The sequence below is a fragment of the Acanthopagrus latus genome, chromosome 6 (genome assembly GCF_904848185.1).
Source record: "Acanthopagrus latus isolate v.2019 chromosome 6, fAcaLat1.1, whole genome shotgun sequence".
Taxonomy (NCBI): domain Eukaryota; kingdom Metazoa; phylum Chordata; class Actinopteri; order Spariformes; family Sparidae; genus Acanthopagrus; species Acanthopagrus latus.
In genome coordinates, this window is record NC_051044.1 from 2,341,449 (window position 1) to 2,359,697 (window position 18,249).

The 18,249-nt window shown below is 43.0% G+C and overlaps 1 protein-coding gene across 11 annotated transcripts in view; it reads left to right on the forward strand.

Annotated features, from left to right (window-relative positions):
• The window catches only part of angpt4 (angiopoietin 4), a 71,566-nt gene that overhangs the window by 48,648 nt on the left and 4,669 nt on the right, over positions 1-18,249 (forward strand). For 7 of the 11 annotated variants that reach the window (XM_037099952.1, XM_037099954.1, XM_037099949.1 and 4 more), the window contains 8 exons: positions 11,256-11,411; positions 11,487-11,608; positions 15,828-15,912; positions 16,259-16,406; positions 16,706-16,818; positions 16,951-17,052; positions 17,134-17,300; positions 17,461-17,594. In XM_037099952.1, the coding sequence (XP_036955847.1) occupies positions 11,256-11,411; positions 11,487-11,608; positions 15,828-15,912; positions 16,259-16,406; positions 16,706-16,818; positions 16,951-17,052; positions 17,134-17,300; positions 17,461-17,594 (1,027 nt within the window). Of the gene's footprint in view, positions 1-1,559; positions 1,765-3,569; positions 4,562-11,255; positions 11,412-11,486; positions 11,609-15,827; positions 15,913-16,258; positions 16,407-16,705; positions 16,819-16,950; positions 17,053-17,133; positions 17,301-17,460; positions 17,595-18,249 lie in introns of those variants that run through there. The other 4 variants (XM_037099958.1, XM_037099959.1, XM_037099956.1 and 1 more) reach the window with 3 other exon arrangements.

The following is an 18,249-nucleotide window of genomic DNA, read 5'->3' on the forward strand; positions in this document are numbered from 1 at the left end:
AGGTGTATTTTATATCCACAAATCTTCCTTCCTGCAGATTTAATGAACTGCGCTTAGATTAACGTGCTGATTTGTTGTCTGATGCGTCTTGGGATCAGGTGAGGGTCTGGGAGTGAAATCCGTCCATTGGCTGTTGTGGTAAAACAAACAGACTCGTCTCTCTGACCGACAGACCACCAACGTTTTATGAGTAAACAAGGAATAAACAAAATGCTTCAGAATAAACAAGCGTATGGGACGACAGCACAGTGATCGCAGCTACAGACAGAAACATGATTATTTAGATGTCATACTGTAAGTCGCCATCTTCGTCTGCATCTAATGCAGGTTTTTAACAGTTATGTAATTAATGAGCTCTGATGGACCAGTGAAGAATTTCTGAGGTAATTTCTGAAAGGAAATTACTGTAGAACTCAACTTTAAATTGATTAGCAAAGGATGATTATTGTAAAAAACATCTTACACTCATAATTTTAGCATGTTTTCAGAGCAGGCATCTGAAAGTAGGCTGAGGATGTGTTGGCAGTGTCGATCAAATGCTGTAATGTTTTAATCCAAAGCCCTAAAATCTTTATCACCACACCATAACCTAATCTGTCCTGCAGAGAACATCCTTCACGCTGAGCATCGTGAATACCTGCTTTTCTGTTTTACATCCAAGATGATGTCAACATATGTCCACATGTATTGAATCTAAGCATCTAAAAACACACTCCAGCTCCCCTCTGTGTACAAATCCTCAACATTTTTCATGGAGAGGTTGATGGGAGTGTTTTATGGTCATCGGTTACACTCAGATAACAGCTCAACATTATACAGATATGGAACCTGCACACACGGCTCTGGAGAATGGGTGTTACCTTCAACATGTTCTGGACCTCACACGATTCGATGAGCAGCCATCAGCAAGATTTACAAGATTTATTTTATAATACTGCAGAGATAGAATTTAAAGAAAACAAAGATGAGTTTCTGTGACTCTCATGTCAGCTGATGGTTTTATTTTTTCCTAATTTCTTTGAATCTGTGAAAGAAATCTGACTCAGCAGGAGTTCTACAGAACGTCTGACAAAACCATCTGAAAACTGTTGGTGCCTAAACCTCACCAGACCTTAACCACAGCACAGTCACAACATGATACTGAACTGCACAGACATAACAGATTCATGGTTTGCAGAAACGTAAAATGCCAATACAGAATCTGCTGATAGGGCCCACGTTCAGCCCGTTTTGGGGTCTTGAGTCGGACTTTGAGACGCGACACATGAGATGACAAACAGCCAAGAGGAGACTAAGTGAGATTTATCTCCTGTTCAAAAGGCCACAGAATTAGTTAGCAGAGCAGACAGCCTGTTATCAGCTGGACGGAGATATAACACACTGTGTGTGTGTGTGTGTGTGTGTGTGTGTGTGTGTGTGTGTGTGTGTGTGTGTGTGTGTGTGTGTGTGTGTGTGTGTGTGTGTGTGTGTGTGTGTGTGTGTGTGTGTGTGTGTGCGCACGCACGGTGGTTCATTTTGTTTTCAAACCCCAGTTTAAAGAGTCATTCATCTCTCTACAGCAGTGAGTTGGCATGGTGGGAGATTTCAGTTGCCATAGGAGTAGACAAGCTGAGGGACAAAGGGAGGACAGACAGATAAAGAGGTAGAGGAGATGAAGAGGAGGAGGAAGAAGAAGAAAGAACGAAGGAGACCAAAATGCTGTGAAGGATGGAGAGAATTTTGGGCATGGAGGAGGACGGATGGATGGAGAGAAAGGGTACAGCAGTAAGTAGTGAAGGAGTGTAAAGATGGTGGGCGAGATATCAGATGAATAACAGATGAATAAGGAGGTGAGAGCAGTGAAAAGGGGAGAGAGGGGGAGTAAAAGAGGGAGAGATTCCCAGTGACATGTGGCCGAACGCCAAACTGACCAAAACCATGCAGGGCTTCTTGGAAAATCTCTCTCTCTCTCTCTCTCTCTCTGACTCACACACACTCACACGCACGCACACACACACACACACTCACACGCACACACACACACTCACACACACACACACACACACCTGGCATGCGGCCAATCACCACAGCCACCGGGGGGTTCAAACATTCCCTTTTTATCGGCTTTAAAACGAGCGATTTCAAAACTTTCTCTCTCCTCCGTCGACTCTTTGGGGACTGCAGGTAGTCAAAACCCTGAATGCAGTCAGACGTATGAAAGTCTTTTTTATTTTCCTTTTTATGCTCTTAAGACTCAGGGGGATATATTTGGCTTTGTTTTGCATAGTTTCACTTTGAAGAGAAGCAGAAGTGATTGGCGAGAGTGAAGGAGAGAATGAAACCCAGGACGCTGCAGACAAGATGAGATGAGATGAAACTTTATTGATCCCAGAGAGGAAAAGTTTAGATGCAGCAGCAGCACAGGGACTGAAATTATTACAGATAAACTGAGAAAAGTTCAAAGATAAATCATTAATTAGATAAGTAGCTAGAATGAAAGTGGACTTAAAAAATAAACTATACTAGAGGAATTAAACTCAAATTTACGAGTCAAGTAGATTCAGTTTGACTTTTGATTTCAATGTCTTAACTCGATTAAATTGAGAAAAATAAAATAAATCCAGTTCTGTTTTCCCAGCACAGGATTTGGTTTTATGCCCGGACGACTGTCACGTACATTTTCACTACCGCTGTTTTACCACAACAGCTCAGAAAATAAACAAAATCAACCCAACATCTCTGTCGGCTGATAAGTGGCAGTAGAGGAGCTGCGTCATTGTTCACTTGTTAGATATTCACACTAGTGAGAGAGAAAAACTGGCAAAAACAATCCTGCTTTTGATTTCCGTGATGAGAATTGTAGAATCATTTCAATCAAATTTCTGTGTCTTATACAAGAGTTAAGATGATCACGCAGGTTGTTACAGGTCATAAACAAAACCAACTTCATTTGAAAAAGAAAATGAGAGCAAAAGTTAAAATAGTCCTGCACTTTATCTTCACCTCTCTAACACTGTGTATCCGAACAGCCGGGATCTTGGTGTAATGGCTTCAACACGCTTAATCACTTTATTCAATTAGTGAAAATATATCTGCTCCCAAGACAGGTGTGTTTTTAGAAGAAGTCCAGTCAGGCAGAGTTGTAGCTGAGTTTTGAATGGAACGCAACCTTAAATGATTTCAGATCGTTGTGATGAGACGACCCTCAGGGATTCTCACATGACCGAGGTGTGTAAAGTGTCTGTCTGCACTTTCACCTGAATGATTAACTCGTTTCAGCAAAGAAATTAAAGCCCGACAGACGTTTCTGATGCTCATTAGCACTCCGAACAGTAACTCCTGCTCTCATGAGCCACATCATTAGCCTCACTCTCGCTTCCTCTCTCCATCACTGTCTGTCTTTCTTCTCCACAGAGAACCGAAACGTCTCCGGCCACAATCACTGTTTCTTCTTCCTTGACCAAACTCACTTCAACCACGCTGTCTATCATCCAGTCAGTGACTCCATCATCGAGTGGCGTCCGTCCAGCACCATCTGTTCAAACACGCTGTCAGAGGAGCGCTATGACAACACCGGTCATTAATACTTCATTAAACGTCGGCTTTATTTATTGTCACAGTAAATAGATTGGGACATACAGGTAATGTTACAGACGTGTCTGTCAACAGAGACTTAAACGTCTCTTTCTGTTTAGTCCAGTGAGTGAACGTACTGTTCTGTACAGTGAATTAGCCGCTGCTGCACTTCATTTATTTATCCTACACTTCTCCTGCAGCCTGTTCCCCTGAATCACATTTGTAATCCAACCAAACTATCTCTCTGTTTGCATTCTTCACTCTGTCTGAAACTCTCTTTTATACGTAAGAGCATTAACCTCCTGTCGCACATTTTCCTTGAACCAGACGGTCACTCAGCCCTGAACTGAAGCAATAATTCTCAAATAACATATTTCCTAACCAGCCGTTACTCACCGTGCTGTGTCTTTGCCCTTGGATGAGCATTCTTGAGCTGATTGTAACTTCGACCCTCGGAGTCGTCTGGGGACACGGGCTCTAAAAGTCTGGCAGGATGAATGAAGCAGGTCCAAGTTAGTGAAGAAAATGTGACATCAAGCTGATAAAAGAAAGAAGACAAATGTTGCTTTTAACAGTGAATCTCTGAAGTGAGTAGAATCGTTAAGATGATCACAACACACTGAGCCTGGACTGGATCCACACCCGTCCTCCAAGTCGTCCTTCAGTTTGATCTCAACTACACCCGTAAAGTTTCATGACTGCATGTTGCTCTGTTGTGTATCTGTCAAAGTCTGTCCACAGACTGACACACAGACATAAAAACATCTGTCAAGTACTGAAAACTGTGTCGGTAGTGTAATGTGGTGGGAGTGATTGTGGCTGCAGATGGAGGAACCTGTCTGGAAACACTGATGCTGATCTCTTCTTCAGGTTTAAAGACAGAGTGAGAAACACAAGAGGACATTTCAGAGTTCCACTTCATGGGACCTTTAACCTGGTTTAATCACAGCGCAGGAGCACTGAAGTCTGTGGCCGTGCACAACTCTACGAAACAAACAAGTGACAGTTAAGTTTTGCAACAAACACACATGTGTAGCTTAAAAAATGTGCACAATTGCACAACTGCACACACACACACACACACACAAACACAAACCGCTGTGTTGACTTAGGCCATCTGGTCCTGATTGTGGCGAGATGATTGAGATGTTTGTCGTGGCTGTAGTCGTGACCCGGCAGCCTGAGACACACACACACACACACACACACACACACACACACACATATATACATTGTGGATTGTCGCATTTACTGACACACACTCACTCATTCATTCATTTACTTATGAGCAGAGCTGGTACAAGCTGACAGCTGGTCACCTAACACAGTTGATCATTATAACACTGTGTTACAGATTTTAATTTCTTGTTCTCTTCTCATCTGTTCTCCTCGTGTGCCTGTTTCTCTCCGGTGTCTCTGGTGGGTTTTGAAGCAGTTGTCTTGGCTGTGAATTATTCTGCTTTTACAACACGTTCATGTGAATCCTAACGCAACAAAATAAAATGCTGACTGGGCATAAATAGTTACAAACATCCTCAGGAAACATTTAAAGTTCGCTCCAGCTGGATTTGTTTTAAACTAAATTAGCCGAACCTTGTTGTAAATTCTTTAGAAAGATGTAAAAATTTAATTGCAGATCAGTAAAATAACTCAGATGTGGGCCGTGAAACAGTCGTCTTGGCTGTGAGTTGATCACTTTGAGACTTTGATGTGAATCATGATGCAACAAAATAAAAAGCTGACTGAGCATAAATAGTTTAAACTTCCCCAGAAAACATTTAAAGTTTGCCAGAGCTGGTTTACTACCATTTGTTTTAAATTAAATAAACTAAACCTGGTAATGAATTCTTGGGACCGGTCAGTTCAATAACTCGTGTTAAAAACATGTTTTTGTGCCTTTGCTTCAGTGAAGCGTCTTTCACTGGCAGCCAGTCGACTCTGACTGTTGACTTGTGTTTACCTTGTAAAGCCAAAGCTCTTGTGAGAGTTAGATTAATTACCAGGCGTCAGAGCCAAAGCTCAGTGGTTGATTTTATTGTTTTCCTCACTTCATGTTATTGACAGAGCTGCACCAGATTGATGCATTTAACGCTAAGTTGAGCAAAGCATTCGTCTGGGGGATCGTGTCTCCGGACCCCCCTGGAGGTCGGAGGTCCACCCACCATACTGTAGTCTCACAGAGTCCTGTGGGAAAAACACTAAAGTCAGATCATTAAATCTAGTATAAAGTATCTGTCCACCAGCTGCAGGAAGTAGAAAAGTAGCAACATGTGGACGGTCATGTCCTGCAGCAGTCACAGGTGGACAGGTGGATTAACAGCAGAGGAAAGACGTCTCAAAACGTTGTTGTAATCTTTGTGTTTGGTCCCAGTATTGATTATTTTACCACTGCGTGTGTGACAGTGGGACCATGTGAGAAGTTTAGAGGTGAAATATCTCTGTGAAAAACAACTTGTAGACGTCAGAAACATCTGAAGCAGACAGGAAGTTTAAAACACTATATTGTATTTTATTAATTTAAGTACGATACCTGACTAAATGTACTGGCTGATGGACATGTTGGAGCTTACAGGCACAATTACAAATACAAATATTTATTATATTTATGTTATATTAATATTAATGAAAGTTTACTCAGAATTTTACACAATGTTACTGGCCACTACCACTGGGGGGCGCCAACATCAGATTTTATTCCAGTTTAAGCAATTTGGCTATTTGGAGGAAACTTGTAAGAGCTAACTGTGTGTGTGTGTGTGTGTGTGTGTGTGTGTGTGTGTGTGTGTGTGTGTGTGTGTGTGTGTGTGTGTCTGTGTGTGTGTGTGTGTGTGTGTGTGTGTGAGTGAGAGAGAGTCAGCCTCCACTCTGCTGGCTGTAGATTGTAGGAGAACATGTTGTAACAGAAGTTTTGACTCAATCATGATTTTTTTTTGGGAACATCTTTGTTTGTGTTTGGCCCACTTCGGATTCAGAGCCTTCGCTCTGCCGTCCTGTGGGAACGAGATTCAAAATAACAGAACTAAGTTGAACCCTCGCCACTGCTTTCCCACTCCTACCTCGCCTGTAAATTTAGTTTTCCCATAAAAAGCATTAAAAACTACTTTAGCACCAAAGTAAAGAAAGTGATCTGTTTCTTGTTCTACTCGCCTCATTTGAACACTGGACATGAACTTACGTGAGAAGAACAGATGCATTAATGTGCAGAATGACAGAAAGATTCTGACCGATCAAAGAATCCACACGGCCACTTTAACCCTGATTTTATCTAAATGAAGAGCAGGTAGTAGCTCAGGCTGCAGGGACTTGGCTCGGGGACGTGCTGGTACATCTCCTGAGCACTGCCAAGGTGCCTTTGAGCAAGGCACTAGAACCCTATCTGTTGCCTGGCGCCCCACACAGGCAGCCCCCTCTGACACATCTCCACTAATGCATGTTTATAGATCCTGTTTGTGTATGTTTTGTATTTCAGGCCCGTCTTTTTGAACTACAAAAATAAGACCAGTGTTAAAGAAATAGTTCCCACATTAATTAAAACTCAGTCATTATCTCCTCTCCCCTCATGCTGATGGAGACTTGCATCTTTTGGTGTCCACAAAACATTTCTGATCAACGCTGCAGCATTTTCCCAAACATCTGAAGTGGCTGGGGACGTTATTAACACCCCAAAATCTTTTCAGAATCAGAAACTGCTAATTTCCAGTCAGAGATGAAGCAATTCTTCACACGCCTCAAGATAAATTCTTTCATGTGAGATACAGAAAGTGAAAGAGAAGAGGAATGAAGGATTTCAGAGAGTGTAAAAGTCGGCACCATGCAGAGCGATGTTCCCCTCAGTGTGTCAAGTGGAGCGCTGCTCAGAAAACGAAGCCTCGGGCTGTTGGCTTGTTCTGCTGCTTCATAACTCTCTGAGCTTCAGCCAAAACATCTGGACGCTCTGATACTTAGAGACACGCTGCAATAATACAACAAGCTCAAGAGGTTTTTCCAAGAGTATTATATCATTGTTTAAGCTGAAGGCTTTCAAGCGACGTGATAAAAAGATATGAACTGAACTGAAACAGGATCAGTTGTCGCTCATTGTAAAATCCATCAGTTTCACACATAAGTCAGTGTTTCCAGGTGTTTGGAAGCACAACTGCACATGTGAAAAGTGGTTTAAATCCCTCAGTGTCTCCAGAGGATCTGTGTGACTTCTTGTAAAAGTCTTCAAAAGAAACTGAAAGTTTAAAATGAAACACTTCTGTTGCTTTGGAGTTAGACAGACGGGAGTTTACCAGACTTCTGTAGAGCTCCTCAGGTCTGCGGCAGAAAGAACGTTTTCGAACAACTCTCGTTAGTAGTTGGAAGGTGGAACGCTGCTAAAGCTTAGTTCCATATAAATGTGGATAATTCGTTATTTTATTGTTAGTGAAAAACAATATTGACCTTGAAGTTGAAAAAGGAGCTCATATAAGAAACAATACTAGAACCAAAAGCAGGAAAAGTCACGTGAGATCTCGTGGATAGTTGTTGCTGGAAGACAGTAGTTCCACCTTAACTGTCCTCCAGGTTACGTAACTTCTCCACTGGCAGGACGGCGGCGAGCGGAACAAGCTGCTGCTAACATGAGCTGTTCAAAAACTTTCTTTTTAGTAACTCTGTGTACACAAACAATGTTGTCAGTGCTGGTGTTCATGTGTAGAGACCCTGGTGATGCTACCAGCACAGTTTCATGTTGTGTCCAGACTTCTTACTGTGCCTGTAGCGCTCCCATTGAACATGAGTTTGACCAGAAAATGAAAATATGGTCAATGTTAAAAGTGGCCCTTTCCTCGTAATTATGCTTTTAAACAAACATTTTACTCAGGTACATTCACAAAAAGACCCAAGGTTGCATTTTGGCGAGAGTTTTGCTTTAAAGCTCTAACAGAGCTTTGCCACAGTATCCGACAGACGCTGTCCCGGCTGAAAGTCACTGCAGTGGAATGATTCAGTTTCTGTTGGCATCAGACTGCTGTTCAAAGAATCGCACCAGTGTTTGCTGTCTGCAGCTCAGCCTCTCTCTGCTCAATTTCTTTGGTCATATACTCGAATAGATACTGGTAAGGAACAGCGTTCAGGAACAGCTGGGACAAATCCTACTGATTCTACCTTTAATAGTCTTTGAATTCTATTAATATGACGTGAGCTTCAGTTAGCTTTGAGCACAAATGTCCTTCAGAGGGAGACTTTTTACTCTGATACTCTGAGTCCATGTCAGAGCCTGAACTCTGTTACTGTACTGGAGTGAAGGAGTTCAATCAGTACTTTGTTTTCACACAAGTCTCTGAACTTTACTGGAGGAAAGGATGTGTGCTTTTTTTTCACCTCTGTTTTCCACTAAACACAAACATGGTTTATATTTCCCAGTTTTCCCGCTCTAACGACACTCCGTCCTCGGTGGAGTCCCTCCAGTCTGGAGCTGCCAGTTCAGATCCCGACACACTCCAGCGACCCACCGTGCACTTGTTACCCCAGATCTCTATCGGTGCTACTTGCCTGTGCGTCAGTCTTGTTATCGGGGCTGTTTGGTGACCCAGCTCCCCCCACCTCCCTCTGTGAAGTCACCCAGAGGCCCAGATCACAGCGAAGCCAACATGTGGTTTGAGTTAGTGTCTCAGAAACAAGCCCTCCATACGTGGGGCTGTCTGCGTAGCTCGCTGGTCAGCTTGTGTAGTTTGTGTGTGTGTTTGTGTGTGTGCATGCTTGTATGCCAGTTTCTGTCTTTGTGAAGAGGGTGTGTGTGTGTGTGTGTGTGTGTGTGTGTGTGTGTGTAGCTCTAATTCTACAGCAGGAAATAAGGGTCAATTAAAGAGTCAGCACATTGTGTCTCTGGAGACTTGATGAAAAAATAACAAAAGACCAAAAAAGAACCTGCTGAACTTGTCTTGTTTGTTTCAATTATTCTCAATTTCTTTCTTCTTTTTGGATCTTAACTCCTCATTCTTTCGATCACTTACAACATCTTGTGTTCATGCTTGTGTAATCAAAGCACTGCAGTTATTCCGAGCCTCTGTTTCCCCCCTTTGTCTCTGTGCTGGTCGGACTGAGCAGCAGCCAGGTGGAGATTTTGGCTTTTGTCAGAGTTTATCTGCGCAGCATCTCAGGAAGCAAAGCAGGAGGGAGAAACGAACCAGCTCGTTCCAGCTATTTTCTCCTTGTTTGATTATTTGATTAACTTTCTGTCGTTGTTCCAGGTTAGCCCAATATACTCGCTCACACAAAAGTCCCTCCAAGAGGCCACTTTGATTCGTATCTGCGCTCGTAAAATCATTTTCTGATTGAACAGAGCGATTCTTGTTTTAATCTGAAGCTGAATTGAAGCAGACTAAACATAATAACTCTTGAGTAACTTTAATTGAGTAGTGAAAATGAGTAATAGTGCCGTCAGCATGCATGAAGAATGATGCATATGATAAAGTCAATCAGCAGGGATAAGATCAGCAGTTGAAAGGAATAAAACCATGAAAACACAACGCTGGTGAAACCGCAGGATTTGTCAGCACTGAGGCAGCTGTCGGCCGTCAGCAGTCAAAACAAACACACTTAAATCAAACTGAAGCGGCTCTTTGTGGGTCTTTTGTATTTTTATTTCTCGAAGTAGTGAACAGATTTAATTGAAGGTGAAGTTGGTTGTGAGATATTTGAATACTTGAAAGAAATCTGACACATATCTCAGGTGTATCTCTCGTGATTCTCTCGACATCATGAGGCAAATCTGTGTCCAGGTGTGGATGATAGTTTTGTGAATATTTTCCTTTAGAGGATGTGAAAACTTCTGCGTCACGGTGAACCAGATGAGTTTAGGTTGTGATCAATTTTGTCAGGTCATCTGTTTCTCATCTAAACACTAAATATATTAAATATTAAACATATATGACACGTTTGAATAGCAGCTAGATGACTTAATCTAAAATATGAAGCTCATGAGGTTAAGTTGTTGATTTGATATGACTGAAAGTTTATTTTGGGGAATGTGTCACCTGAAGATAGAGTGACTCCATCTGTTGAAATTGAGTTATTAAAAATGCAGAAAGTCCAGCTGTGAAAAGATCAGAAAAGATCTGCTCCTCAAACTCCTCAAACTGAAAATAAGTGTGATGATTAAACAGTTTTGTGTTTGGAATCATTTAAGAAAAGTGATATTTAGCAGATGTGATCAGATGTGATCCGGCCTGAACTTTGCTCCCAGTGACTCATGTGGTTGGTTACTGGTCGTCCCACTGGGACCAATTTGTTTGTTGGTGCAGTGATATATTTATCAACTCTGTGTGCTTCTCAGTGGCGCTGATATCCTGAAGTCGTGGAGTCTGAGGGATGAATACACGGCTGCATGGATGGATTATTTATTTATCAGGGGTTAAAAGTCACAGCGTGGCAGTGCGAGCTGGCATCAGATGATATTCCCAGAGATGTAGAGACCTGCAGCTTTATATACCAGACCTCCTGACATGTTTGAGTGTTCATGTTTGATTTGGTGGACCTGATGCACTGAGTGGGAGGTTTCAGCGCTCACAATCAAGTATTTCAACGCTGAGCTTCTGGAAAGACTCAACAGAACTCGTTTCACTGACTGAATACTGAGGAGAGAAAGACAAATCCTGAAACACGTCATCTGTCCACTTTCTTTCTTTGCACACAGTTTAATATTCTCTGTTGTGTTTATCATTTTTAATCCACTGCTGGAGAACGTCATTCAGAAGAAAATGAAGCCGGACATCGCTAACATACCGCCACACGTCGTCCACAACCAAACTGCCACCATGCTGGAGATCGGAACAAACCTCCTGACGCACACGGCGGAGCAGACTCGCAAACTCAACGTGGTGGAAGCAAAGGTAACGAGCTGCTAATTTCATCATCTCCTCACTTGAAAGCAGATTTCCTAGATTTAATGTTTTGTCCTCCACCAGGTGCTGAACCAGACGTCTCGTATAGAGATCCAGCTGCTGGAGAACTCTCTGTCGACCAACAAGCTGGAGAAGGAGCTGCTGCTGCAGACGACTGAGATCAGCCAGCTGCGAGCCAAGAACAGGTAGAAAAACTACTGAGTGACAGATTCTTACTAAAACTTGTTTATTAACGGTCCCATATTGTAGAGAGATATACATGTACAGAGTCTAATACCTCCTATACTCTGGACAAAAAAACACGAACATCTGGCTTTTATCTGACATGTGAATGTGTGCAATCAGCATTTATTCCCACGTAAAAACTCACTGATGTGTCTCATTCTGAACATTATTGATACTTTTAACGTCTTCTGGGGTTTTTCAGGCACATTAGTGATGATGAACGTGACACAAAAACAAAATGGCAAAGTCGTAATCTGGCAATGTGAAAAAAAACAGAACAACATTTGCCCCTAAAATGAGCCAAAAGTCGTATAAAAAATAGATTTACTTGAGTTAATGTACTTGGTTACATTCCATCACTGTTTTTAAGTCAAAAATCATTTAACAAATAGCGTCAGTTGTTAAAAATCCCCTCCAGACAAGTTTAAAGACATTAATAATTACTCTGCTCCGAACAATAATTTGTGTCTGATGTCTAAAACGTTTAATAACTTCGGGAAAAATTACATCCACCCTCCTCTGACCCAGATATGAGTCTTATCAGTGATTTCACAACTGGACAGTGAGAGTATTTGAAACACAAGCAAGTCATTAGAGATGATGGAAATACGTCCACAGCTGTTGCTGCGAGACACACCAATATTTGGAATCACAATATTTTCACTATTTTTCACTGTGAGGTGAAGTTGGACGGAACTCTGAGCGTAAAACATGCCATGAGTCATTATCAAGCGTGTTCTCTGTTTACAGTAACAGATGTAATACAAACAGGGTGTGTGTGTGTGTGTGTGTGTGTGTGTGTGTGTGTGTGTGTGTGTGTGTGTGTGTGTGTGTGTGTGTGTGTGTGTGTGTGTAGGAGAAAGGGGGAAACCATCTTTTATCGAGTGTTTCCAGCTGATGCAGAACATTGGATTTTCGCTCATATTCGATATTTTCACTCATTTTGTGTGACTGCAGACACTGATATCGATATTTGATCTCATTATTTTCCATCTAATCGCAGCGAACATCGAGTCTGTCCTGTTGTGAATTAACAGATTATTATTCCCTCTGTTACTGTGATGGTCAGCTGGCACATTTAGTCAGTGATTTGCATTGTGTGCATGTAATAAAAGCCTTTTTGATCTTGTCACCAACTTGTAATAACAAAGAGAATTTTGTCTGGACTACATGTTGAGGTTTGGTCAGACTACGTCCAGAGTCATCAGATCACATCATCTTCATCCTCATCATCATCATGATTCACACATTATACCATCACTCCGAGCCGTGACACTGGAGTGACGCAGGTTCAGTTTGTTCTGGTCGTATTTCATGAAAACACAGCTCGGTTGAACCTGTCGAGCCCGTGAGCCGACATCTGCATCAGTAAATTAAATTGCAGCAAATGAAGGTGTAAGGTCTCATTTCGTCACAAAGCATTCCTCAGATAATCCTGGAGGTTTTTAAGAGGTTTCTAAAAGCCTCAGAGGTTTTGGAAAATGTTCTCAACTGCAAAGCGTTTAATCCTTTAATTTACCTGAAAACGTGAGAAAGGTCGTGGCAGTGATGGGCTGTTCTTCAGAGAGCTGCTTCAGATTATTGTGTGAATAATAATAACCAGGATTTAATGAGGTGGAGCAGTTCTGATGAGCTGTTTCCAGCGACCCGCTGCATGATGACGGCTGCTGCAGGGTCGAATTTTCCTCTTAAGAATCTCAACGATTGTTTTCTTCATGTAATGAGTTGTGAATCAGTTTCAGTGCTGCTGTTAAAACGTGTCCTGAAACTAGAAGAAGAGTTTTTGGTTGTTGTTTCCTGACAGAAGAGGAAACAGACACAAGAGGCTTCTTAGCTCTTCTGCTACAGACTGTGTGCGTCAGTCAATCAGTTGATTAGTTGATCAAAGGAAAATTAAGATAATTAATTGTATCATTTTTCATTTTTCAAGCGAAAATATTAAACATTGTCTCGTTCCAGCTTCATAAATGTCTTTGGGTTTTAGACTGTTGGTCGGACAAAAGAACACTTCTGGATTCTGGGAAAATTTGATTAACATTTCACACATTTTGCAATAACTGAAAACATTTTAATTCAAATAAATGTAAAGCTTAGAGTACAGTCTCAACAGACTCACAGAACATGAGGCAAATCTTTTTCAGTGTGCAGTTAAAGTGTCTGACACCAAACAAAAGAGAATTTCATTAACTGTCAGACACATTATTTTCATGTTATTAGCATTTTAGTTCTTGACACAATGTTTGAATAGAAATCATCTTTTTAGACGTTTTTACAATTGTCATATGTAATTTTCCACGTCACGTTACAATCCGCTCACACGGCCAATAAAGCGATTAATACATGTAAACTGCTGCGAGGTGATACTTTGAGCCACATTAACAATGCCAGGTTATAATGTGTAGCTCACTTGGCAGAGTTTATAACCAGAACAAACTGCAGATGTTGTGGACTCATTAATCTGGACACACACACACACACACACACACACACACACGCGCTGTACAAACCGCAGCGATCAGCGACTCCTCATCGGTCTCCATCACAGTAAACGGTGCTGCCTTGTTCACGTGCAGGTCAACATATTGAAGTGATCTGAAGCAGGAGCTGATAATGTGTTTCAGCTCTTAATGTGACCAAAGTCTCACCTACTGATGTAAAGTGATATCAGTCATCAGCGTGAAGCGGCGGCGTGACGCAGCTGCAGGTTAGAGGGTGACGGAGGACGATGTCGTACTCGTCTGCTACACTTCAGCACAATCTGGACTTCGTGACTTTGTACAGTTCGGTTGGAAAAGCTGCAAATGTTTTATTAGCACATCTCACGTTACATATCTGAGTGTTAATGTAGTGATATTCACATGCGAGCGACCTACAGGAGAACAGAGGAGCCTGTAAATCCAACTACATCCTCCCTGTTTGATGGAGAATGATTAGAAATCCTCAGGTGATGTTAGATGTCTCTGAGGTCAAAGAAAGAAGGTATTTACAGGATTTATACAGTTTTACGTTTTAGATTTTTATACCCAGGAAGTCGAGCCTCTTCTGGGAGATGCGTGATTGGCTTGTTTGATGTATTTAAGGGCTCTCTCCGCTTTTGTAGTGTAATTGATACATAAATAAACAACTTTGAAATGCAACAATATTAGATATTAACACAGTTGTTGTCAGGAACGTATGTCGGTCTGAAAGGGCGACTCGGCGCAGCAGTTACAGAAATGTTAGCTGCTGAACGAGAGTCAGTCGCTGCTGCAGAGTCTTTAACCTTTAACATTATCACAACAACACAAACAACACACACAGCTTGTGTAACTACTCACTGCTGTCTCACCAGTGTGTGCAGGCCGGCAGGTACAGTTACTGATTGCTGTTGGGATGTCAGGACATTTTCAACAAATATCACAAAAATATTCTTGGTAAAAAAAAAAAAACTTAATGTGTCATTTCTGATGATCTGCTGAGAGACGATGAGCCTTCTCACAGGAACTGAGATATTAGATATTTTAATGATGATGGCCACCAGCTGATTGACTGTGTTTAATGCTTTAAAACACACATGCATCCAGATTTGTGGGAAACATTATGGAAGGAGACAAATTTTCCCAGCCGACTCCTGCAGACCCCCCACCTCACCTTCTGTTCCTGAGCCAGAGGAGTGAGTGTGAACTAGACGCTCAGCCACGTTCAGAGTCCCACGTTTTGCTCTGAAGCCGCTGCCACTCCTTCATCAGGTTTCATTCATTTGGCTCTTACGCTGTTGATCTAACTGTGAGGCAGAGTCTATTTTCAGCAGCTGTTCTGCTGGTTCAGCTGCAGAGATAACGTGGACTGTGGTCCGCTCTGGCAGAAAGACTGATGGTCGGGGTATTAATCTTTATTTCCCTGTTTTACAGCTTCTCTAACAGGAGGGAGTAGCTCAGGAGTTACAACCTCTGGTGCATTACAGACAGATTTGTTGTACAAATAGTTTGGATTGGTGTCCTCCCTCCGACAAACACACGGCCTTCATGTTAAACAGTCTGATGTTAATATGACACATTCCTGGAGTTATTCTGTGATGATGACACACAGTAATATACTGCACACTGGCACCAAAATACACTAAAGAAGAACATTTTGAGTGGATCTGAATATGAATGCGAGTGTTTTAAATTCTGTTTTTATTCTCTGTCTGTTTTTCAGTCGTCTGGAGAGTAAAGTTCAGAAGTTGGAGTCCCAGCAGAGAGGAGAGCTGGAGGGCATGAAGGAGGAGAAGAACAGGCTGCAGGTACAGTCGATAACAGACACATCTGTGTGTTTCACACTGAAGCAACGTGCACATACCGTTAATAATGTCAGGATTACCTCAGGGACGGTTTTATGAGAATCAGTCGGCATGTGTTGTACATTTATAAGGCCAAGCTTTCAGTGAGCGAGATGAAGACCGAGTGTCTGACCTCATAACTGTAAATTACACTGACCTGAGAGTCCAGAAGATTTATTTCACTGTTTCTGTTCAGTCAAACTACTTTAATCTCAGCTGGCTGATGTAAACAGAAACGATTCTAAATATGATGTATGAAGTCTGAGGTCAGGAGAAAGTGGTTCAACAGGAGTGAATGTTTGTCTCTCAGTCTGTCGTCAGGACTCAGATGGCGGCCATCGATGCTTTAGAGAGGCAGCTGAGAGTCGCCAGCAGCAACAACACGGCTCTGCAGAGGCAGCAGGCGCAGCTGATGGAGTCGGTCCACACGCTCATCAACATGGTGGCCACGACCACAGGTAACACATTCACTGCTGTCTGTCATTGGCTCTCAGTAGCTTTGTAGTCAGATATTTGCAGCTCAGTCTCCAGAATGTAATGGCTGCAAACCACAAACATTACAACAGTTTTACCAAACGTGACACATCACGTTCACATTATAAGATCATTAGGTGACTTCCACATCAGGAGGTAGAAGAATGATGGACTTATTACAAACAAGGCTGCAAACGGTCAACCGCAGTTCGAGTCTGTGGGGTCATTTTGGACCATTTCAGCCGTGTTATTGGTGAACAAAACAGTTGTTTTTCACGTTCAGGGTCACCACCGAGGACCCAGATATGGAGGGACTGTGCCGACGCATACAAGTCGGGTTACTCTGTCAGCGGTCTGTATCACATCTACCTCGGCAACAGATCTGAACCTGTGCAGGTACGACCAACATCAGAGCTGCAGTGTGTTTTGTTCCTCCAGTCGCTTCGGCCAGCTCATAAAATGACTCATAACGTTGATGATTAATCCAACAGTTTTTAGTGTCAACACTCTGCTCTCTCCTCTCTGAAGGTGTACTGTGACATGGAGACAGCTGGTGGAGGCTGGACCGTCTTCCAGAGGAGATTTAACGGCAGCGTGGACTTCCAGAGGAGCTGGAGGGAATACAAAATGGTCCGTTTGTCTCTTTAGAGCGATGAATCAAAAGAGATTACAGAGTCCACAGCTTGAGTTGAACCTCCTCTCCTCCTGCAGGGCTTCGGGGACGTGTTAGGAGAACACTGGCTGGGTAATGAAGCTCTGTTCCTGCTGACCAGTCTGGGTCAGTACTCTCTCAGGGTGGAGCTGAAGGACTGGGAGGGAAACCCCGCCCACTCCCAGTACGACCGATTTACACTGACCAATGAGAGGCAGCAGTACAGGTAACTAACGGTTACACTACCAGCAGTATGGACACACACATATATATGCTGTACACACTGATTCAGACATGTCACACCAGGCTGAAATCATAAATCCTCATGTCTTCATCAGTCTGTCCCTCACTCGCCTTCTCGTCTCGTGTCGTCTCGTCTCCCTCAGGTTGTATCTGAGAGGTTACAGCGGGACAGCAGGGACTCAGAGCAGTCTGGCCTCTCATGGGACCGGCTTCAGCACCCGAGACCAGGACAACGACAACTGTGACCACTGCAAGTGTGCCCTGATGCTCACTGGAGGTAGCGTCTCTCCTGTCCTCTCCTGTCCTTCCATGCCCTGTCCTGTCCTCCCCTCTTATGTCCTCTCATTTACTTTCTTGTCTTCCCCCGACAGATCAGATTTCCTCCTGTCCTCTTCTGTCATCTCCTCAACTCTCCTCTCATGGCCTTTCCTGTCCTGTCTTGTCCTCTCTCATCTTCTCTTCTCCTTTCCTGTCCTCTTATATCCTCTTTCTGACTCCCTGTACTCTCCTCAGCTCTCATTCCTTCTCATGTGCTCATGTCCTCTCATATCCTTTCCTGTCTTCCTCTGACATCTCATGTCTCTTCCTGTCCCCTTAAGTCCTCCTATTTTCTCTCCTCCCATATTGTCTCCTTCTCTCCCCCGTCCTCCCTCATCCTCCCTCGTCCTCCCTCGTCCTCCCCCGTCCTCCCCCGTCCTCCCCCGTCCTCCCCCGTCCTCCCTCGTCCTCCCCTGTCCTCCCTTGTCCTCCCTCGTCCTCCCTTGTCCTCCCTTGTCCTCCCCCGTCCTCCCCCGTCCTCCCTCGTCCTCCCTTGTCCTCCCTTGTCCTCCCCCGTCCTCCCCCGTCCTCTGGGCTCTCCGGGTTGCGCCATGTTTCATGTCAAATACATTTTAAATGTGAACTCAAACTCAAATGAAGCCGTTTCTCTCTTG